Source organism: Thunnus maccoyii, chromosome 2 (assembly GCF_910596095.1).
Source record: "Thunnus maccoyii chromosome 2, fThuMac1.1, whole genome shotgun sequence".
NCBI lineage: Eukaryota > Metazoa > Chordata > Actinopteri > Scombriformes > Scombridae > Thunnus > Thunnus maccoyii.
This window is the reverse complement of record NC_056534.1, coordinates 10,986,326-11,010,878: the sequence shown is the minus strand read 5'-3', so window position 1 is coordinate 11,010,878 and position 24,553 is coordinate 10,986,326. Positions and strand designations below refer to the sequence as shown.

The 24,553-nt window shown below is 42.2% G+C and overlaps 1 protein-coding gene across 2 annotated transcripts in view; it reads left to right on the top strand.

Moving 5' to 3' along the window:
• The window catches only part of LOC121887175 (protein sidekick-1-like), a 248,567-nt gene that overhangs the window by 79,629 nt on the left and 144,385 nt on the right, over positions 1 to 24,553 (top strand). For both annotated transcript variants that reach the window (XM_042397800.1, XM_042397809.1), the window contains exon 3: positions 22,571 to 22,727. In XM_042397800.1, the coding sequence (XP_042253734.1) occupies positions 22,571 to 22,727 (157 nt within the window). The remainder of the gene's footprint in view (positions 1 to 22,570; positions 22,728 to 24,553) is intronic.

The window sequence follows — 24,553 nt, the reverse complement described above, 5'->3', positions numbered from 1 at the left end:
TAGTGTTTACATTTTGCTTTAGGTGCTGTAGAGCAGTTTTAATGTGCAAGAAAACCTCCTGAGCCAACAGTCGCTCTCCACAGTGAGGAAACTGCTGCAGAGCGCCAGCCTGGGAGAGAGGGAGGACTAGCTGCCAAGCCCCCTGCTGATTAGCTTGATTAATTAGACTTAGACTTTATCAAAGTGATATTTGGAGTTTGTATGCAAAGAGGCCCCCAGTAACGATAGCAGTTGTTGCAGTACTTGTTTTGTCATTGTGCCTGTTGGCTTTGCTCTCTCCCATGAATAAACAACCACTGTTTATTCCTGTCTCACTCCCGAACCCCTGTCTTACTAATTTGCTTAAAATACTACAGCCCTTTTTAAAAACTGCGATTTCCTTTAAAGTCTTGATTTATGAACGTCACTGTTTAACAAAATGACTCACTCTCAGTCATGCAGCTTGAAGTTTGTTGTCACTTTCTTTGAAGATCTGACTTTTGACATTTGTCATAACTAGCTTGGGGAGAGACTTTTTTTTCATAAACACTCATTGACTCCTCTTCTCAATTCACAGGAGAAACTCTCTCTTTGCCAGCTATGCATGGCTTGTCAGCCTGTGCCAGAGCCAGAGGGTCCACTATGCCAAAGACCAAAACATTAAAATGTTCTGGGTATTTTTTTCTTCCACCATACGGTCTCATGTATAAAACACTGTAGAGAGAGAGAGAGAGAGAGAGACCTGGAGAGAGAGGGTGAGGTTTAAAGAGAAAAGGACGAATGAAGGTGAAGACAGACTAGATTATGATAAACACCTTCCAGGTTGGCCTGAAATCACATATTTGGTTCCCTCTTTATTATGGCCACAATAGATTAGGGCCCCTCCCTTCTCCTCCAAGCCAGGAGATCTTTTCCGAAAACACTATCGTTATAACGCTGTATTGTGTGTCTGTGGAAGAAAAGAGAGCATTGTTGTATGTGTTCGTTTATCAAGTTTGTTTATCATGCGTTCCGATAAGCCTTTCAGACAGACTGGCAGATGGGCTGCATGTAAAATTACTTTTTCTTTCATTTTCCAATAACTTCATATAATATCTTCAATTTCTCTTCTTCTCTTTCACTTAGACACACACACACACACACACACACACACACACACACATCGCTTTCAAATACACACACGCTGAATTACTCTCTCTCCCCGCACATATCGCTTTACTCTCTCACCCTTTATGTTCGATCAATCTCTAGCCTGTCTCTCCCTACCGGCAGGCAATAGTGGAGCTGATGGTGCAAGGCCATTTTCTGTGAATCAGAGCATTGTCGTGTCTTTCCCATTAGCTATTCATGAGCTCTTCTGGCTCAGGTCTGTATACCTGGATCGGCGCACGCGGGGGGGGGGGCGTTCAGAAGATGCAGTGGCTGACTGAATGTGGATTAACGAGAGTGTCACCTTTAATACAGGCATGTGATGTCACCAGGACAGAGAGAGAGGGAGAGGGAGATAAAATGCTTGTTTATCTCATCAGCAGACTAAAGGAAAGCAGGCCTTGACCCGCAACAATTTGTTTCGTACGGGTGAAACAGAAGATAGATTAGCCGTGTCTGTGGATGTGTGTTAGTGCTAAACATTTTCCACCAAGAAACAATGGTCTGGGACCATGTGCACTTGTTGTTGTTTTTGCACCTGTGTGTGTGTGTGTGTGTGAGTGCTGTGCATGCACAGTATTTCTCTGCGTTCACCCTTTGTAATCATAACCATAACGGCTGATATAAATAATAAAAGGAAAGAAATCAAGAAAGATGGAGAGATTGAAATGAAGGAGGAAATGAATAAAAGTGCTGACTGCGTGGGGAGGGGGGGGGGGGGGGGAGGATGATGGAGCGTTTCATCATCAGCGGCAATGCTAAATGACAGCACAGGCGTGAAAGAATGAGACACAGGAGAGGCACAGGGTGAGGTGGAGATGACTGGGCAGCTCGCTAAGGTGCAGAGGCAAAGAGAGGAGGGAGGGTCATAACTGGAGGAGGAGGAATCGAAGAGAAGCGAGAGAGCGAACAAGGTTAGAGGTACTCACCTGAAATCACGTGTCCTTCTTAACTATGGTTCAACTGAGCTGGACTTTAAAGGCAAAAGCATACCAGTGTTTCCATATCTCTTTTACTATAGCACATTTTAAATCCACAGGCTGGTATATGGACTGCCAGATACCTGCATGATCTACAACATTGCTTTGCTCACACACACATGCGAAAGTATGTGCACACAGTCACACTTCCACACCCACACACACACACCTCTCACCACATTGACTTACAAATTGCAAGAAGACTCAGGGAGATGAAACTCTGAACTTTGAATTCCTCACTAGCTTTGAAGTTTTCAAACATCCTTCTCTTTCACCCTCCCTTGTCCCTCGCCCATAAGGAGTGTTTGAGAGAGGGGGTGTGGTATCTGCCGTTCTCCACGGGGAAAGCTTTTGTAATTGGGCTTTTTTTTCCCTCTTTTTTTCAAGTTTTCTGCTCCCACCTACAGCATCCGCTCTTATGACCATTTAACGGGGTCACACACACTTTCCTCTGTGTGTTAGGGTTAGAGACACCAGCATTATATCTATAGATGCTATAGATTAACCAGGTACCTCCACATTTCTATACATATGTGGAGACATATGGAGAGTTGGTCGGCAGGGTTAAGTCAGGTGGGTTAAGTCTCCTCATAGACCCACATCATGCAGCTTAAAGGAGTGTTTACACAGGCTGTTGTGCAATCATTTGTATTTTAACGTATTCAAATACCAGAAGAAGAATGTTAAACTACTTAATTTCCCTTTGCAAAGAAACAACAATCTTTTTGGATGTAATTTCAGAAATGCAAAGAATAAAAAAAAAATCGAGCAGTTTAACAAGATTTGGGAATATACAAAAAAAAACAACTCATTCTGTAACCATATTTGTCTTGTCTTATTTTAGTCCAGTGACTCACTCACTCATATACACACACACACAGATCCACAGTGTGTTTCTCCATCTACCCTGACATGAGCTCAGGTTATGCAGAGTTTGAATGAGTCGTCCTGTCTCTTTGTATTATGTGCTGTCGACTGTTTTCTTGTCTCTCCGAATGTGGACACTTTTGAAATGCTGTTTTTGTTTTTCCTCTCGAGCCCAGGCCAAGAATCTGTTCAGGTAGTCCAGAAAAAAGGTTCATATTCACCACTGGAATTTACTTGTGAGGGTTTGTGGGTCTCTGTGGATATTAGTGCTATGGCCTGCATTTTCTACCAGATACCAGCAACGATAAGGCAGCTAGAAGCATGCGGTATGCCTGCTGTTAAAAGAATTTCAGTCATGCATCATCTTGACTTGATAGGGGAAAAACTAAGAGAAAGTAATGTTTGATTCACCCACCACCCGGCTCGTTAAACTGGGACGACTACTGCTATTAATGACTTTTTGGTGAATGTGAGAAAAAGTATACCTGCAAACAAGCCGCAAGACAGCAAGATGATTAAAGATATTTTGAACACATATCTCTTTAGCCCACCCTCGCAGGCATCTCTTAAATTTTCACCCAAAAGAAATCTAAAAATACCCACTTGAGCGACTCACCGACACACGGAGAAATGAAAATCTAAACAATGAATTATTCGGCAAACAATGAGCACATATGCCTCAAACGCTTCTCTGTTTGTGCTTTCTTAGTCATTATCAGTTGACTTGTTTTTCTCTGTCTGTGCTTTCTGAGTCATTATCAGTTGACTTGTTTGCTATTACTGGAAACATCTGCGCTGGAGTAGGTATGTTTTTGACCTTCTTTGTATGTCTGTATCGGTGCGTAAGCTCTCGCATATGTGTATAAATGTGGAAGTAAGTAAACAGTTGCAAAAGAAAGTCATATTGTATCATGGCAAGGACATTTTTCAGTGTTATTGAATTAATTTGTGTCTGTAAGAGGAACGTTTACTGAGACGGAGTCTGCCCTTCAAATGGTGTGTTACTCAGTTGCCCTTGTCTGAAGAGGGAGGGAGGGAGAGTGAGGGAAGACATGGCGCGTGTTGCAGTTGGTGGCAGATGTTGTCACTGTGGAAAGGGGGAAGCAGAGGAAGTAAACATCCACTTTTGCACACACATACCTGCGTTCACAGAGCATATGGAGTTGTGCACAATCAGGCAGAAGCACAACATGCACACACACACTTAAAAACACCTCCCATGTCCCCGACATCAACCAATTAGTTACAATGTGCGAAGGAAAGGGCAGAGGGACAAAGACAGTGAATGAGTTAGTGAGAGAAGCAGGTCAGAGAAGTGAAACTTAAAGCTATTAAGTTTTTACGCGCCCACACAAGTAACAGGTAAATGGCATTGCCAGAGGACATAACATGCACTCCTTTTGAATGGAGAGCTATGCTCTAGTCCAGCTCAGAATCAATGCTACAGGGTAGAGATGAAAAGAGGATGGAGGTGAACACGGGGCAAGGATGGTGGAGACTGATGAAGGCAGATTTGATAAAAGACTGGAAAGAGAGATGAAACACTGAAGACTGTGGGACAAAGTTCAGAGTGTATGGCAGGGATGGACACTGGAGACATGCTTCTGATTTTTTTTTTTTCTTATGGGCACCAGTACAAACGGAGAAGAGCATAAATTACTCATCACCTGTCCTGACATCAGTGTTTCCCTGTAGGGTTCAATCCACAGTCTTCAGATATATGTTTCTTTTGTGAGGTGACGTCAGACAGTCAGTACAGATCACATTTTCAGGTGTAAAGGTGTGCTTTGCTGTTTCACTCTCTGTGTTAGAGAAAAAAGTACAATAGTATACAATATTAGACGTAACTGATTGATAGACTGATCTCATTTTTCCAGGTAGTCCATTTTAAACTCATCTATCCACTGGATTTGTTTTGCATTTAAACGTCTGCGAGTCATCCACGCCATTATGTCACAATCGCTGAGGTCAGATATGATTCATTAAGGTCACTTGGTAGTCACGTGAGAGTCATTAAAGTCACATGAATTATATTCAGAATTGGTGTGAAACCGCCTAGTTGTGAGGATGGCATTGTAAGCAGCTGATAGCCTAAAATATTTAGGCTACCTGTTCAGAATGCCCCAAAGGTGAGACACCCTCTGAATATGATGTCTCTTCCCCAGGTGATGTGAACTTAACCACTCACATGTGACCTCAGCGACTCTCATGTGACATCTTGGTGTGAATGGCTGGCAGAGGTTTAAATGAGCCGTGCATTTTAAGTTTATCAGTCTAATAAAAGTCAAATTCTCACTTTGTTACTGCAAGTTGGACTGGATTATTGAATTCAATGCCATGTCTCAATACAACAGAAGACCCTTATGCTAACTTTAGTCTCCCAAATTGATCATCTTGTTGATAGTGCTGCAGGCTCACTGCAAATGACACTCGACTTCATCACCCCTTTGAAAAAGAAGATAATAAAACAAAAGAGGTCAGCTCTATGGTAAAAGTCCCAAAACACGTAAATTAAAGCAAACATTGTGAAAAGTTGAAAGGATATTGTGTTCCACCAAACTGGAACAATATCGCTTAGTTTGGCAATATAGTCTTAAAACATATAAGAAGACCCTCTGTAATGCTAGAGTTTCCTATTAATAGAGGAGAATAAAAACAGCCCTAGGTTTCTTTACAGTACTTTGTCCAGGCTGACAGAGTCATAACTCTATTGATCCATGTATTCCTATAGCTCTCAGAAGTAACGACTTCATGAGCTTCTTTAATGATAAAATTCCGGCTGTTAGAGACAAAATACATCACCTCCTGCCCTCAAACAACAACGATATACCCTCAAACACAGGAACCTACAGAAACATCTGTAAAACCTGATGTGTTATTAGACTTTTCAAATAGACCTTCCTGAACTAACTTAAACGATTTCTTCATCTAAACCATCAATTGTCTCTTAGACCCCATCCCAACTAGGCTGCTTAGTCTTAGCTGTATTTAGCACTTCTTCACTAGATGTGATCCATCTGTCTTTAGTAACAGGCTATGTACCACAGTCTTTTAAAGTAGCTGCAATTAAACCTCTTCTCTCTGCACTTGTCTTGTTAGATCTTAGTGCTGCATTTGACACCATTGACCATCACATTCTGTTACAGAGACTGGAACATTTAAGTGGCGTTAAAGGAACTGCCTTAAGCTGGTTTAAGTCCTATTTATCTGATTGATTTCAGTTTGTACACATTAACGATGAATCATCCATGCACGCAAAAGTTAGATATGGAATTCCATAAGGTTCTGTGCTTGGACCAATACTATTCACCTTATATATGCTTCCTTTAGGTAATATTCTTTGGAAACACTCTTTAGAATTTCATTGTTATGCAGATGATACCCAATTATATTTAAATGAAGCCAGATGAAACCAATCAGTTAACTAAACTGTAAGCATGCCTCAAGGACATAAAGACCCGAGTAACCTGCAATTTTCTGCTGCTAAACTCAAACAAAACTGAAGTTATTGTGCTTGGCCTTAAACACCTTAGAAACACATTATCTAATGATATAACTACTCTAGATGGCATTGCCCTGGCCTCCAGCACCACTGTAAGGAATCTAGGAGTTATCTTTGATCAGGATATGTCCTTTAACTCCCACATAAAACAAATTTCAAGGACCGCCTTTTTTCACTTATGTAATATTGCAAAAATGAGGCACATCCTGCTTCAAAAAGATGCAAAAAAACTAGTCTACGCATCACTTCTAGGCTGTATTACTGCAATTCCTCATTATCAGGCTGCCCCAACAAGTCCCTAAAAACTCTCCAGCTGGTCCAGAATGCAGCTGCACGTGTACTGACAAAAACTAGAAAAAGAGATCATATTTCTCCCATTTTAGCCTCTCTGCATTGGCTTCCTGTAAAATCCAGAATAGAATTTAAAATCCTTCCCCTCACCTACAAAGCCTTAATGTTCAGACACCATCATATCATAAAGAGCTTGTGGTACCCTATTACTAGGGATGCACAATAATATTGGTACGTCATCGTAATCGGCCGATGAAGGCTTTAAAATGGAATATTGGCATTGGCCTGAAATTAATATTTCTGCTGATACGACAGGCTGATTTGTTGCCTTCTCCTCCGCCGCCTGGATGCGCTTCCCTCTGTCAACTGTTTCACCGTGACGGTCCCGGTGCTTCCTCCACTGGCTTCGCTTCACTCAGCTGCCCGACAGACCTGCTGCTTCTTCCTATTTGAACCTGAATAACAAACTGGGGCTCGGTGCTCCGGTTGGATCCACATGGTGAGCCGGGATTATCTGGGATGCTGCGTGTGGAAGTGGAGCCTGCGGAGGAAGCACTGGGACGGTCAGGGTGAAGTAGTCCGTGGAGGAGCTGCTGTGTTCAGCTGCACAGATAGGAAACACCTCAGCTGAAACTTCTTCTTCTTCTTCTGTTTGGTTTATAATGGCGGTTGGCAGCCAGCCTATTAGATGCATTACCACCACCTTCTGCTTCAGAGTGTCGGCAAAAATGAGATGGAAAATATCGGCATATCAGATATCAGTGAAAAAATGTGAAGTATATTGTAAACTTTCTACGCTGTCATGCAGAGACTAATGTTAGCAGAGCTGCGAACTCCAGTATTAACAAGTAAAATGAGACCAGCTGACCAACACACACTGCAGCATTTAACAACTTAAACCAAATCTTAGGTGAGAAAATGAAAGGAGAATAGAAAATGAGAAGAAAATAACTTGGTGTTCAGTCTGTTTCACCTCAAAAAACCCGCGCCCATTCAGCATCTTGGACAACAATGCTTTTCCCTGGAGCTAATGGTGCAGCAGAGAGGCTGCTCTCCACTGCTGGAGACATAACATTAACGTTAATAACACAGCGGAGCACTCCTCCTCCCCCTCATTTTGTTATTCTCATACAGGCAGGAAACTGTAAGATGCTTTCAAATTAATTAATGCATTAATTAATGCAGTTAACTTTTGGCTGCGGACCATTTATCTTATCTACCAGTTATGTTTCATATATTCATCAGCATGCAAGGTCATTGATAAACAGTGGAGATAATAAAACAGTTGCCTTGATACTGAAAACCTGTGTAGGCCTATTATTTTCCTCACAAAACATTGAGCAGGAATTGATAAGGGAATTGATAAAGAATTGGACGGATAAGCAGAATTGATAATGGCATTGGTATCAATAAAATCTTATCAATTTCCATCCCTAGTGGAGTCTGTAAATTAAAGAGTACGGTCTAGACCTGGTCCATGTGAAAAGTGCCTTGAGATAAGCTCTGTTGTGATTTGGTGCTATATAAATAAAATTGACTTGACTTGATTAGAAAACCCTGCTCCGCCCCGCCTACATGATGCGTCACATCCGTGTGGTGTATTTCAGCTGTTACTTCTCACCTCCACTTCTTTGCTCAGATGACCTTCTCCCTCTCCCATGTCCTCCTCCTGCTCCCTCCCCTTTTTACCTCTGTCTGACTGGGCTGCCACGGTCATATCCCGGGTGCCGCGGTTTTGATCTCCGCCTTCAATAATGAATGAAAGGATACGATTCGTCAATCACTTCAAAACCTCGTAGACCACAATGCCCAAGGTCACTAACAGTGGCAGCTGTCAGAGGGAATGATGGCTAGCATAGACAGTTGGATGGAGGGTGCCTGGGCACATGCACTTCACGTACACACACAAGAGAGCACCTGCACTTTAGCAGAGAAGAGGCAGACAAAAATTTAGCAAAACGGGAAGGAAAGAGAGCAGCATGCTTAAAATGCTGAGGACTTTGAGGTGAGCGGAGATAAGGATAGAAAAACAATAGGACAATTAAAAACACTGGCTGGCAGACAGTGTGAAAGCCAGAGAACAGAAGGAGGTCCATAACCTGAGGTCCCTTCAGAAGATCACACATTACTTTCTAAATCTGTCTCTCATTATGCATGTACAGGTGTCTACGCATGTGGGTGTCCAAATGTATGTGTGGTAAGTGTGCTGAGTGAGCCGCAGCCTGGAGCCACATTGTCACACTATCACATGTCTGAATGCAGTCGTGTTTGGGAAATCTCTCAGTATCAGTGTGGATCTGGGTCGAGTGTGCGTGTGTGTGTGTGTGTGTGTGTGCGTGCGTGCGCGCGTGTGTGTGTGTGTGAGAAGCTCGCGGCTATAATGTGAAGGTGATGCGATGATCATGTCTGACAGGTTCAGGAGCAAACTGGTATTGCCCCCCAACCACCACCCAACAGTGTCCTCTCCTGCCTGTGTTGTCCTTTTTCAGATCATGAAATCAAGACTCATTGGATTTTATATATTTGATTTATATTTATGTGTAATAATTTGTTTTCTACCTGCAGAAAGACTTTTAATGAGGGGAAGTAAAATGCTCAGGAAGAGATACTGTGGAGGAAGGGGGAGTCTGGGGGATAAAATGAAGAGTAAAACAGAGGGATAATTAATGTCTGCGTGTGTTTGTGTGTGTCATTCAAAACTATTGAGGTGTTTTCACAGTTGCTTGTGTACACAACTTTCTTCAGAGAGAGGAGGCTGCCATCTCAGCGGGAGGTATTTATTTCACTCCCTCCCTACTCTCCCATTCACCTCCTCTCTCCTCCTGTCTGCCTGTCCGCTCATCAGGAGATAGGAGCTGACAGTTGTTTGCGTGTGCGTTTCAGTGTGTGTGCGTGCGTCGTAGCAGATGTGCCCTGCGGTGTGGCCCACCTCTTAAATGTCACTGATCACAGTCTCTTCCACCTGATTACTCAAAAAAAACCCTCGGATCTTACCCCATCCTCCATATCATTCCTCCATCTCTATACTCTTCTGCCCCAGTTATTACCCCCTTTATCTCCCCCAATCATAGACCTGCATTCACCGCCCCCCTCCCCCCAGTGACATAATGTGCTGTCCTCCAGCAAAAGCAGGTTTTTGTACATAAAATACGAGTCTTTCTTATAGTACAATGTACTAAAAACTGATATTTCAACTAGATGTCCAGCACACACATATGCGCACATAGTTACAGTGACATTATTAAATGCCAGAGAAAGCAATAAATTGACATTTTAAAATGACTGTACATTCACAGTTTTGGTTAAAACGACAGTCTTGCTTATGATAGAGAGAATTACACACTGGCCAGTCACTAAATGAGCACGGGCCAAGTTGGCAAATGGCCCAAGTCAATATGATTAAGTATTAATTGTGCACATTTCTTTCCTTTCACCTGCTCCTGTACCTCCGTCAAGCAAAAAACGAATGTTAATGTGACTCCAGACTGAAAAAGCAGTAATTGGAGCTCAACCAGTTTTCTGGATGTGTCTCTCTCCTTGACAGACTTTGTCGTATAGCAGTTGTTAAAGAATCGACTATAACTCTCAATACGATATACTATCACTCTCCTTGACATAAAAAAAGCGAACACACGCACAAGCAAAGTCGAGCAGGTAGACTTTGAACCCAGTACTCGAGCCTTGACTATTCACCACCGCCTTTATGTATTTGTGTGTGCATGCGTTTGACTATGTGTGTGTGCATGTGCGATAGTGTTGGCAACACGTCGTCTGGTCTGACATCTGCCGATCAGCACATCAGGATCAGTCAGTCATCTGTCACCTCTTTAAAGACAGCTGTCAGTCAAAGCACGTGGAAACCATGATTGGAGCAGGCAAGGAAGGAGCTGTGATTGGTTGTCCAAGCAGGAAGGGAAGGTAGAAGCATGTCATCCGGTCTTCAATGCATTCTTACATGTAGAAGTCAATTAAAACAGGCACTGTTGGTAAAACCATGAGTTTAACTGATGATTGAAGTTCTGCCTCACCCACTATTCTGCTTCATCTAACAACAGCAGGAAACATTTTGTTCCCTTGTGCAGGCTTCTCTGCTGTTTTCTGTTCAGTAGTTTTACTTCCTGTCCATGGCAGTCCAGCTCCCCATGGACTCACTATCTTACAGTTCAGCTGAGTCCTATTGGGATCAGTGGGGGAGCTGTGGCCTAGTGCCGGACCACTTTGATTTCATCATCATCAAAGGTAGCAGGTGTTTTCAGCTTAACTGTCATTTTCTTTGTTCAGATTCCCTCAGTTAGACCTCTAATGGATGTGTGTGAAAGAGAGCAACACAGAGGGAGAGAGGATTAGAGATAAGTTGTGTTTACTTAATGCAGGGGCACTCATTACAATTGTTGTCCGATTACTGTAACAACTGATAAGACTTAGTTGGACTGATAATGTCAGAGTATCCTCCAGTTGCTGTTGAGAGTTGGGGGGGGGGGGGGGGGGGGTTACATCTTAAAGAATAGTACAACATTTTAAGAAATACACCTATTCTCTCCACTCTCCACTACTTCCCAATATATATGACGCTACAGCCAGGAGACAGTACAAAGCCTGCATGCAAGGGGAAACAGCTAACCTGGCTCTGTCCAAAGGTAAGGACATGTGCAAAGCTAACTGTCTCATGGCTGTAGCTTCATATTTAACAGACAGATAGTGGTATCGATCTTCTCATTAGCCCTCAGCAAGATGGTGAATAAGCATATTCCCAAAATGTCAAACTACTGATTGAAAGTGCCCGATGTTTAATGATTCTAATCATTTGCCTTTTGAACCAGTTGCTGTCCATTGTTCTCATTAAGATGATCTAATATATGTTTGTTTTTTTCACGAACTCAAATTGGGACAGTTGACATAAAAAAGCTGGAGGAGAAGAAATGGCAGAAAACAGCGACCAAACAGTAAAAAAGTGCGATGGACCATGAGGGAGAATTAATTTTATATCTCAGTTCATCTGCTTTCAGGTCAGAGCAGCAGCTCACCTGAAATTCACCTCATTCCTATGAAATTCACTCACCTCCAGCTCTTTCTGCAGAGTTTACAGCCTAGAAGTTTCTTTCTCTTTTCTGTGCAAACTGCAAGATAAATTAGCAAGATAAGCCGTTTTTTGGTTGATGTTTTTTGTTTTTTTAAAAATACAAGACCACAACAGAATCTGTGTTTGAGCGATGTGACTCTGATTTCTACCTGTGGTTCAGTGTGTTCTCTGTATTTATCTCTGTGGCGTAGAACTCTATGTGATCTTGTATGCGACTGTATGCACCAATAGTATTAGTGACAACTTTAGGTGCAAAATTCAAATACACAGAATGTTTTCACCAGACTTTACTGAACTTTTCGATGAAGGAAATTAAATCTAATTTCTCAGTCCTCCACTTCATATTGTTCAATTAATTAGCCATTTTTTCTTCCATCTTTTTCTGACTGGTAGCAACACGCCAAAAAATCAACTCATAATTCTTCCTTTCCCCTCACACAGTGTATTATGGTGCACACAAAATGAAATAAGCATGAGTAAATAAATACATATATACATACAGAAATACATAAATAAATAAAAAAATAAATAGATTTTTGGTAATGTAAAAGGACGTAATTAAATTGGATAAATTGGATTTCTTTTCTATATTTTCATGAATCATCTTTTATTTAGGCTATTTCTGTATTTTTGCATTTATTTATTTCTGTATTACTACATTTATTCATTTATTTATTTATGCATTTCTACACTTATTTATTTATTTTTGTATTTCTACATTTATTCATGTTTTTTTATTTCTGTATTTCTACATTTATTCATTTATGCATTTCTACCTTTCTACATTTATTTATTTATGTATTTCTACATTTCTTCATTTATTTATTTCTGTATTTCTGTGTCTCTATGTAAATAAGGTAGGAGGTCCTAAACTGAGTCTAAAGCCGGATTGGTTACAGAGCAGTGATCGTTTTGACTGTACTACTGCTGCCTTCTGAGATTTCTAATATACGTCTTCATTTGTGATTCACTACCAGCATTTTTAAACTGGCGTGGAGCTGCCGTTGACTGTTCTTACAAATACTAACCTGTGTTAGCTGGCTAGCAAACCTTAGCCTACTCTAAAACTCACAGCCTGGTGGGGCAACAGTTGTTTATAAATTAGATTTTGAGCTGGCAAGACTGTACCTAATAAGTTTTTAACCCACAAAGTCATATTTTAAATAAATATTACAATTATCAGCCAGCCATAGTTTTTGAAAGGCTTTGTAATTAACACATAAACTAGACAAAGGACAGACAGCGATGAAGCATCTGCTCAGCGTGAAGAACAATAATTTTCTGAACTGTAGTTAAGTTTATTGTGACAATAATAATCATACAGTATAAAGGAGGAAAGTTAGTTATCTTTTGTATTTCAGTGGTCACATATACTTACATTGAGCTCAAACTGATCAATATATAGTATTAATTTACACATGTGATTGTATTGTATTTACAGAAGCAGCCTGTGCCACCTCCAGCACCTCCAGCCTAGATAGCGGACCCTCTACTGTTCTTGTCCGCTATGCCAGTCTTTGAAAAAAATGAGAGATTGACAGTTTGAACATTCACAGAAATCATAAACATTTATGTTTTATTGATGTACTTGTTACCTGAACAGACCTGGCTGTGATTCCTCTCTTCTTTTTCTCAGTATTAATGTGAAAAGTTAACCCCATATTACACATCTAATTGTCTGAATGTAATGTACAGTAACAACATTAAAGCCAATGTAATACAAGGCCAGTAGACTAGTCATCATGGATTATTATTACATTTTTGGTTGATGTGGAGACTTGGTAAAACAAACAGCATTATATAATTTTCAGTAAACCGTTACAAATAATATGTGTTTAGGTTCTCTGCAACCATGTTTACCTTTCACTTGTCCAGGCACAAAAGTCACTTGTCTGGGTTAAAATGACAATAATTTACTTTTTCCATTTTGTTTGTGAATGCAGAATTCAGACGAACAAACAGTTGAAGGCATCAAGTGTCAACACATAAGTTGTGAATTTTATTAAAGTGGCTATATGCAATGTTGTCACCTCAACAAATCATTTTCATATTTATTTAGATTGTATATAACAACAGGCAATGCAGAGTGATACCACTGAATGTTAAGATAAGCCTGCATATAGGGGCTTTAAACAGGGTAGCCAACATAAATGTGCAAACTTCCTCTGGGTCAAACTGAGTGAAACCTTCAGGGCATCTGCAGTTGTCATTGAACGCATTCGGCTACTGTTGGGATGCATCTGGAATGCTATTCATCTGCTTCCTCTGTGTCATAATGGTGACGCTGCACCTCTCAACCCACAATCTAGCATCAAAGTCTTGCAACTGTTGGCCCTCCACAGAGAGAAAAAGCAACCTCTGAAGCTGGACTGAGCTGAGGCTGGTCCTTCAGTCAGACTTGATGTGTTCATTGTTGAGAACCCTCTCTCACACACAGCTGTACTGACTGGCAGGACCAAGTACACTTTCAGGAGTGTCACCAAACTCCCGAACCTTTCACATCTCTCCTCTGAAAAGATAAGAATCTTCTTCTGCTTTCAGCTGTTCCCGTTAGGGGTCGCCACAGCAGATCATTAATTTCCATCTCTTCCTGTCCTCTGTATCTTCCTCTGTCGTGCCAACTACCTGCATGTCTTCCCTCATCATATCCATAAACCTCCTCTTTGGCCTTCCCCTTTTCCTCTTGTCTGGCAGCTCCATCTTCACCATCCTTCTCCCAATATAACCAGCATCTCTGCTCCGCACGTTGCCTCCAAACCATCCAACCTGAGCTGTCCCTCTAATATACTCATTCCTAATCCTGTCCACCCTCATCACTCCCAATGAAAATCTTAGCATATTCAACTCTATCACCTCCAGCTGTGCCTCCTGTCTTTTCGTCAGTGCCACTGCCTCCAAACCATACAACATAGCCGGTCTCACTACCCTCTTATAAACCTTCACTTTCACTCTTACTGGTACCCTCCTGTCACAGATCACCCCCGACACTCTTCTCCATCGCCTGCTTTCTCTTTTTCACCCTCACTTTACTCTCTTCTCCTTGTACTCCTGTCTACTTTCTTCATCTCTCTGGCTATCCCACTTCTTCGCCAACCTCTTCCTCTGTATACTTTCCTGTACGTCCTCATCCCACCACCAAGTCTCCTTGTCTTCCTTCCTCTGTCCAGGTGACACACCAAATACCTTCCTAGCTGTCTCCCTTGCCACTTCTGCAGTAGTTCCCAGCACTTCCCAGCCATCTGGCAACTCTTCATTACCACCCAGCACCTGTCTTAACTCCTCCCTGAACCCCACACAGTCTTCCTTCTTCAAGTTCCACCATTTGATCTTTGGCTCTGCCTTCATTCTCTTCCTCTTCTTGGTCTCCAAAGTCATCCTACAGACCACCATCCAATTCTGCCTAGCTACATTCTCTCCCACCACCACCTTGCAGTCTCCAATCTCTTTCAGATTGCACCTCCTGCATTAGACATAGACCACCTATGTGCATCTTCATCCACTCCTATACACCACCCTGTAAATGGTAAATGGACTGTACATGTGGACTGGAGGAGCCTGGAATCGAACCACCAATCTTCCGATTAGCGGACAACCCGTTCCACCTCCTGAGCCACAGCCGCCCCTGTGCTCCTACCTCTTCTTGAATTACATATTCACCACAGCCATTTCCATCCTTTTCACAACATCCACCACCATTTGTCCTTCCACATCCCTTTCCTTGACACCACACCTGCTCTTCAACTCCTCATCACCTCTGTTCCCTTCACCAACATGCCCATTGAAGCCCATTCCAATAATCACCCTCTCCTCCTTGGGTACACTCTCCACAACTCATCCAACTCACTCCAGAATTCTTCTTTCTCTTCCATCTCACACTCAACTTGCTGGGCATATGCGCTGACAACATTCATCATCACACCTGCAATTTCCAGCTTCATACTCATCACTCTGTCCAACATTCTCTTCACCTCAAACACACTCTTGACATAATATTCCTTAAGATTATGTCCTACCCCATTTCTCCTCCCATCCACATCCAGTTTGAACCCATCGCCAATGCTCCTGGCCTTACTCCCATTCCACCTGGTCTCTTGCACACACAGTATATCTACTTCCTGCTCTCCATCACAGCAACCAACTTTCTCCCTTTACTAGTCATAGTGCCGACATTCAAAGTTCCGACTCTCACCTCCACAGTCCTACCCTTCCTCCTCTCCCGCTGCCTCCTGACATGCCTTCCCCCCTCCCCTTCTCCTTCACCCAACAGTAACATAGTTTCCACTGGGACCTTGCTGGTCAACATTACCAGTGGTGGCTGTTGGTAACCCAGGCTTCGGCCACTGGAAATCCAATTTATGATCCGCATATTTGATTTGGCATAGGTTTTACCCTGGTGTTGATAGCAGCATTTCACCTTTCTGAATCAGGTGTGAGACCTTATGTGATGTCTGAACTGTGGATTTCCATTAAGGCGAGCTGCCTTGATCTCTCATTCTGATGAGAGCAACCTTACTGAACGGCAGCATGTTTTACTTATCTTGTTTTAGGATACTTTAAACTGTTGACACTGCCCCGCTCCCGGGAATGTGTAACATATGGGAAAGCTATTGAGAAGGAATTTCTACAGCAGTCATTCAAAACGATTTGTGTCAAATTCTTAGAATAGTACTAACACCTGACCTCAAGATATTTAAGACCGTGTCCCTCATTGGAGCAGCTGTTCAACCCTGGGCAAAGACCTTGTAGTCAGGAAACTTGGATATGACATCCTCTGTGTTAACGCGCTCCCTACTCAGGAGGACACTGTATTTCAGTATTATGCCGCAGCAGCACTTTCTGACCCAAACAGCTGATCTGCGGTGTAATAGAGTGCGTGGTATGCGTACCAATATGGAAGTTCTAAGGTTGAGAAAATGTAGTGCCAAAGGAAAGGGCTTTCTGACGGCACTTCAAAAAATCCAAACTATCCCTTTAAGGGAGTTGCAACCGAATCAGTGTCACCAATTCTTCTCATCAATTACTTTGTGCAGTCCAATGTCATAATGATATTTTCAGTGAAAATACTTGTGCACAGTTAACCTACAACCATTCCACATTACCTGCATAGATGGCATCCAGGATCCCAGAAGCATTTCCTTGCTTAACATCCTGAATGGAGAGGAAAGCATTCATTGTCTGCCATGAAGCAGACAAAGATAGCTTCATTTTCAATGGTGCCAGCATCAGTTGCCCCATCAATCATAATGGAGAAATGCTTGGCTTTCCTCAGCTTCTCCACGACCTTTTCCCTCTCCACATCATGTATGTTAAAAATGAAGCTGCAAAGAACAAAATCATTCTCTTAACACTGTCTGAGTACTGCACACAACAAAACATTGTTCAGCTATGGTATTTGTGTTCATTTTGTGTGCACAAGCAAGAGTTTTCCCACCTGCCCTGTTGATGAGCCCGTGAAGTACAGGAAATTGAGAGAAGGGTAGCTCCTCCTTTGCAATGTAGTAGGCTGTGTGCATAACATTTTTTCATTTCATCAAACAAGACCTGCTTTATTTTTTGTACTCCTTGAAATACAGCTGGCACTTCTGCATGAGGATCTATTGCCTCATCAGCAACAGCACAGCGCTGGCTGTGTTTGCTGGTCCCGTGGGACAGCAGTGTGTCATGACACAGTAAAATGCTATTAACACAACTGAACAAACTAATGTGGTGGGTGTACATAAACTAAACATGTCACGGACTTAACTGACTCAAAATGGCTGCTAATGCTGTTTGTTAACAGACATTAGATAGTGAATTACTGTCAATTACATCACATGCTAATCACTGATGCTAATATTAGCCTGCAAATCACTTATGCTAATAGCTAGCGCAATTCGCTTGTGCTTCCAGCACATACACACATCCCGGCTTGTACATTCAAATTCACATTGCATGCGACACCAACCTTCCCAGGCTACTGTGTTACAGACATGCGTTACTCTGAAAGTGTTATTACTTAAATGTAACCATGGTTACAGCTGTAGCTGCTAGTTACTGGTTTCAGCTAGTTTACCTCCATCCCAAATCCTGGGTTCACTCGGCTAGGCAGCGGGAAGCTGTCGGTCAAGTAGAGTCTGTTTGCAAATGCCTTCATACAAGCACTAGGCAGCTCCTGTAATACATAAATGCCACAAACATGATGATGCGTTGATGCATTGTCCATCTTTATATACAGTCTATGTGTGTAGTTAACAGAGGGTTCGAATACAGCAGCTAGCTTGTGGCATGTAGATTTGATAAGAATTGTTTGCTTAAATAAATACAGAAGAAATACAGAAATATCCTATTTAAAAGTCGATGTATGTAAATGTAGAAATACATTCAAGAAATTAATTTAATTATGTACTTTTTCATAAACAAAATTAATTAATTTATTTATTTATTCATTTATTCATGCTTATGTCATTTTTGTGCTCCATGCTGTCCGTCCAATTTAATGTATTTAAATGCCTGTTGAAACAAGTGCAGGCAGACTTATTAGATTAAAAAGGAATAGAACTCATTTGCACCCTATAATCACATAGACTGCTGTTACCGTGAAAAAGAAAAAAACTGCTTAGCCATGCAACTTTTACCCGCTTATTCATAGAAAAATTACTTGTAATAAAATAGACCGATTTAGTTATTTTCTCTCCTTCAACCTCATGCGTCAAAAAGGCAGGGTGAAGGGTGAGAGAGTGTGCGTGTGAGAGAGAGAGAGCGAGAGAGAGGCAGTGAGACAGGCTATCAGTAAATCAGTATTCATAGACTATAGTCAGTTCTCCCAGCCCTGTCTCACAGTAGGGGTTCAGCTCTATGAAGATAAAGTGATTTTTCTGGAGTGAGTGACCCTAATTCTGACCTGACACACAGACAGACACAGACACACACGCCCACACACACACACATGTGCACACACACACACACACACGCACACACACACACATATATATCCAATAATTAAACAGGCACTGCTGGAATGAGATTCACAGCTCAACTTTAGTTTCATCCCTTGCACTCTCGCTGTCTTATGTCAGTTCTCTGAAATCCATTTACACCACAGGGTTTCCTCTACATATCTGAATGCAAACTAGACCACCTACAATGTTTTTGGTTTTTGTGACCACCCACGCCAAACTGGTCAAATTTTCAACTTTCAACTAATCAAGACTTAACCTGTCAGGATCTCACATCTCACCACAGCTGTTGTAGTAAAATTTAGGATTAATTAAAGGATGTTTAATGCAGCAATATAAGAATAATAATCTTTACTATCCCATTTCTATAGGACAAGTCTAATTTCCACCATACATACTGTACATCCTCTGTAAAAGTAGAGAGAAGAAGAAGAGAGGAGAGAGGGCAGGATTGTGGTGGACTATCCAGCCTTGGAGCAGCAACTCTGCTCTTCTGCTCTTGTCCTTTCATCCTCCTCTCCTCCCTCTCCCCTCTATCACACTGCTCATCTCCCCGGCAAATTGAATTCCTCCCTAGAATCTGCCTAAGCAGCTTCATGAGACCAGCCTGGTAGCTGAGACACGCACATGTGGCAGGAAAAAGTGTGTGTTTGCGCGCGCATGCATACAAGTCTGCCTCTTGACTCCCCTGTCACATTTGGAGGCCAATCTCTCTGTTAGGCAGCATTTTCTTCCGAAGACACAAAAATACGGAGACCTTAAGCTGCCACACGCTTTGACAGAGATGGACCGAGGGGCAACAAGAGAAGGAGGGAGGAACAAAGAGAGGGGATAGACAGACAGGTGGTTATATAGTACAGCTTGTGAGAAAGAAAGACAGGTCAGAAAAAGGGAAGACTGTGGGGGAGTTAGAGAGTGGCATGTTGACATTGAGTGACAGAGAGACAGACAACGAGGAAGAGAGACAGACGACATCAGTGAGTGAAACACGCTGTTAGCTGACCTTGCTTCTCTCAGTTGTAGTGGCCTCTATCTCTATCTTCCTAATGGACTCCCTTTAAAGTAAAAGGAAGGGATTAAAGGGCCATGAGGAGTGGAATGGGGGGCGGATACAACGTGTAGCTGTACAAGGTTTGAAGTATAAAGAAAGTGGTAGATAAGTGGAATAGATGGAGCAGGTGCAGAACGTCCACATCTTTCTATTTGTACAGTATGTGCGTACCCCAGCCTTTCTAATTGAGGGTCATATTTGGTAAGCTGTTAGAGCTGCATCTCTGCTGCTCTCTCTCTCACACACACTCAAGCATGCACACACACACACACAGGCAGAGGTGAGTTATAGTGCTGGTCAGCAGTATGACATTGGAGTCTGCATTGCTAGCCATCGTCTGTAGAGAGGGAATATTCCAAATAAATCCTAACACACACACACACACACACACACACACACACACACACACATACACACACACAGGCTTGTGTATAAATCTATCTTAGATGGAACACTTCCCTCTTGTGCACGGAGCAGGCAGCTATCAATCTAAAGGAGAGTGGTAGAGGGTGAAACAGTGGAAAGTAGAAGAAGAAAAGGGGAGAAAAAGGTGGCTCTGAGACATCCACCGGGAATAAGGAAGAAGGAAGGAAACTGACAATGGAAAGGAAGCGAGAGAGCTGCAGGAAAGACAGAGCCGAGAAAGTTGAAACGGCAGAGAGGAAAGAAGATTGAGTTGACAGGAGGGAGAGAGAGAGAGAGAAAGAAAGAATGTAAAACTCTGCCTTAGAGTTATGGACCTGTCCATACATACTGTAGCAAGCAGATAAGCCTTCCCGCTCTAACACAGCCTGTATGTGTGTGTGTGTGTGTGTGTGTGTGTGTGTGTGTGTGTGTGGGTTGATGGGTTGAATAAATCTCATTGTCAACCCCTCACCCAGATGCTGATTTTTGTTTTGTGGTCCTGCAGCTAGTTGCTGTGGACAGGCTCTTAGCCTTGATGCCTCTATGCTGTGAAGTGGTGAGCCAGGTCTGAACACCTGATCCAAGAGTTAAAGACTGGATGGTATTGTTTAGACAGCATCTGCAGCTGAACCATTCAGCACATGCACCTTGCAATTCCTAGTACTTGTTACTGATTCTGATACTGATAGCAAGGCAGGGCTAGTGAATTCAACAGATGCAGTCATGGTACTAAACAATACATTATTGAACAGTCTCTTGTGTGCTTGGATACATGCCAGTCTAGCACTATAATATATGCAAGTAACATGTAAGTACACAACATCCTAATATAGACACAGCAGAGGTGAAGAATCATTGCGGATTAAAAGGTCACACTGGTGTAACATCTTGTCATTTGATGTGCTTCGATTGACACGTGCTATGCAGACAGAAGAAGTGGTCAAGATGCAGTAGCAAGCATGTGAATGTGATAAAACTGATGCTTTTCTGGACTATTAATACACATTAAGACTTGGAAATAGGTAGGGCTTCCCCCTAAAAATCACTGAGTCAATACATCAGTTGATGCCACATCATTATGCACAGGCTGACACTTACACTTTTGTCTCTAAATGGCCTAACTACATTAAGATTAAGATCCTCTTTATTGTCATTTCCCAGCACTCACATACATACGTTGAAACAAAATTTATCCTCTGCATTTGACCCATCCTATACACTAGGAGCAGTGGGCAGCTGCGGTGCAGCAGGTCAGGGGCACTGACAGGAGTATTAACCCTAACATACATGTTAAATACATAAATACATAACTGGAAACGGAGGACAAAGTGACGTAGAGCAACTGTGCTCTATGTGCTTGGATTTCATAACTGAACTAATACCAGAACACACACTTTTTATTTCTCTGACTGTGTGGGAATCTAATGTTTTCACATCACAGATGATGGACAGATAAAACATGAGACTGATGTTTCATCAGTTTAGTGTGGGGCAGCTGCTTGGCAGGTGTGCTTGACTGTACTGTACCTGTGGTAACTAGGCGGAGACATGAATATCTCTCATAGGAGGCTGTATTGGAGAAAGAAACAAAAGTAATGTTTTGTATGTAGGTATCAACTCATAATCTCCATTCAAAAATAAAAACATCTTAAAATGAACATTAAGATTATATTTCCACAAATACGGTGATGTTATTCTTTTCAGAATAGATTGAGACTTTAATCTAAATTTTTGAAGGGGGAATCTTAAAGTATGTGTCTCCAGGTTTTATGACCAGAGTCTGCAGGAGGAGTAGTAGAGCAATACTTTGATAGAGCCCACTAATGGAGCGGAGGATCCCTCTCCAGAGAGAGAATCCTGATAAATCCTGTAGATATGTCTCCCAGGTTTTGGTGCGCTCTCACACTCACATCCTGTCTGGAGTACTCTCAGTTAATGAAGGTATACATCAGAGAGTGAGAAAGGTGAAAAGGTCACAGTTTTGGCTGCAGGAGCAGAAAAGAAGTATAAATAAATAAATAAGGTAGCAGATGCAGTAACATTTCTTTTTCATTGTTGCCTTGATGCCAGATGTCATTTTGAAAATTGTTTTTCATGTCTGCCTTGACATTTGCTAAATGGCACCTGCCAACATTATGACAGAATTTGCAGATTCCAGTCTGAATCTATGTACAATAAAATAAAGGACAAAACATGAATGGAATTTATTTTTTCATTTTTTTGTGGATGAATACAGCTGACATTTGCTCTATTGTTCAAGCATGACAAATGCAGACTTTTTCAAATAACAAAAATAACATATTTTCCTTTGTGTCTCTTTTTGTCTGTCAGAGGTGGCTCCCTACCTGCGAGGGGGTGAACTGGGGCGGCAGGTAGTGTTGGAGGGAAACAGACTGGTTCTGACCTGCCTGGCTGGAGGCAGCTGGCCTCTGCAGTACCGCTGGACTCTGAACAACAGCAACATCACTGACTGGACACCACAGTACAGGTCAGTTAGCACTGGCTGCTTATGTGTCTGACTCTGTCATGTACCTCTCTGTTGTCTGTCAGTGTATGTATGTCTGTCTATTTGTCCTATCCTTCCTCTCCTTTTCCCTTTTCCTTGTTCCCATCCCTCATTTGTGTTCAGTCATGCCTGTAGCATGGAAAAACAGCTGCAGCTAAGAGCTGTGCCCGTTAGTGATGGAGTGTGTTTAGAAAAGGTCAGAACATTTAGACAGTGGAGCCAAAGTGAGATTAATAATTACATTAGCACTATAAATATGTATATGGTCTGGAGAAAGAAGAGAAGAACCAATCAATATGTCTGAGCTTCTACCCCTCCTTTTCTCTCTCTGTGTGCCGCTCTTCGTCTCTTCGTTTGCCCCTCTCCCTCTGTCCCTGTGTGTGTTGGTTGGTAAGAGCTAAGCAATCCCTCTCGGCAAAACTGCAGCTGTGAAACAAAATTGTTTTTCACATCATTCAGAAATAGAGGGAAACTTGGGAACGCATACACACTGAGGGAGGGAGAGGTTGAGCCAGCATTTTGTAGGCAGTCGTTGTTCGAGCCAGGAGGCGTTGTGTAGCACTGGACTGCTCTCAGCGTTCTGGCTAGTTTAGTTTGTTGAGGCCACGGCTATGCTGAATTGGCAGGGTGCTGTATGTCTGAGAGTGTGTATATGTGAGACCATCTGCAATTGTACAACTGACTATAGAGTGATACCTAAAGAACATCAACATTAGTTCTGACACCGTTTGAATCAGAGACATTCATGTTAAGGAAATTCTGTCCTTCTCTTTTTGTTCTTCTCTTTAAGGCAGCTCTCCGCTGGGAGATCTAATCCATCCTAATAAACATATAGCCTACATAAATGTTAAATCTTAGTTAAATCAGCAATACTGAGCACTGTGGCAGCGAACAGCGTTGGGAAGAGCATATCAGTGACATAAGTGTCAGGTTATTATGGCCACGCTTTACACCTGTGTAAATATGATTGGACGTGACTAGTCAGCTGATAATCACACAGCTGGCCAACAAGCCAGAGGTTGTGAAGCATGAATGAAACAGCTGATGCCACGTTGAGAGCATGTGCAAGCACGACTTCGATGCTGTGCCTGTGCTAACACTACGCTATGATAGTGTAATGTGGGCAATAGCCACATAATACAGCATTTTCATTATATTCAACATCATTGGCTGATTAATTTCACACATGTTGTCCAACTCACAGCCACACATCACACATCACGAACATAGATACATGTAGCTCATCCAGTGTTCAGATTGAAGCTGGAGGGACAGTTTGGTCAATTTGTAGTTTTCTCACTGGAAAAGCTGATTGAACTTGTTCTTGTCCTGAATCATTCAGAGAATTTTGCTCTGCATGCAGAGCTGAGACCGTGTCAGAGAAATTGACTGAGATATTATATCGATTGGGACCTGTCAACATTGAACTTTGTGTTTAGTGAGATATATAAAGAAAAATTTGTCGGGACATGAAAGATACAGTGACAGCCCCACCGCACATGCCTATTAAACATGTAATGGCACAGGAACAGAGCGAGAGATGCAGCGTTAGGAAGTGTCCAATATCAAAATCTGTTTCAGGATGAGAGATGCTGTGTAATGTGTCATTCCTGATCCAAATGAAATTGCGTGTGTATCTTTCAAGTGTGTGTGTGTGTGTGTGTGTGGGTTTGTGTATGTTGGCATCATACACTGACAGCCTGGGAGTTAAATACTTGGCTGTCCTGGTATTCATAATGAGCCCCAAAGTGATGTCCAGTTTTACTGTGTCTATCTAGTTTGTGTGTATTGTAGTGCCTGCGTATGTG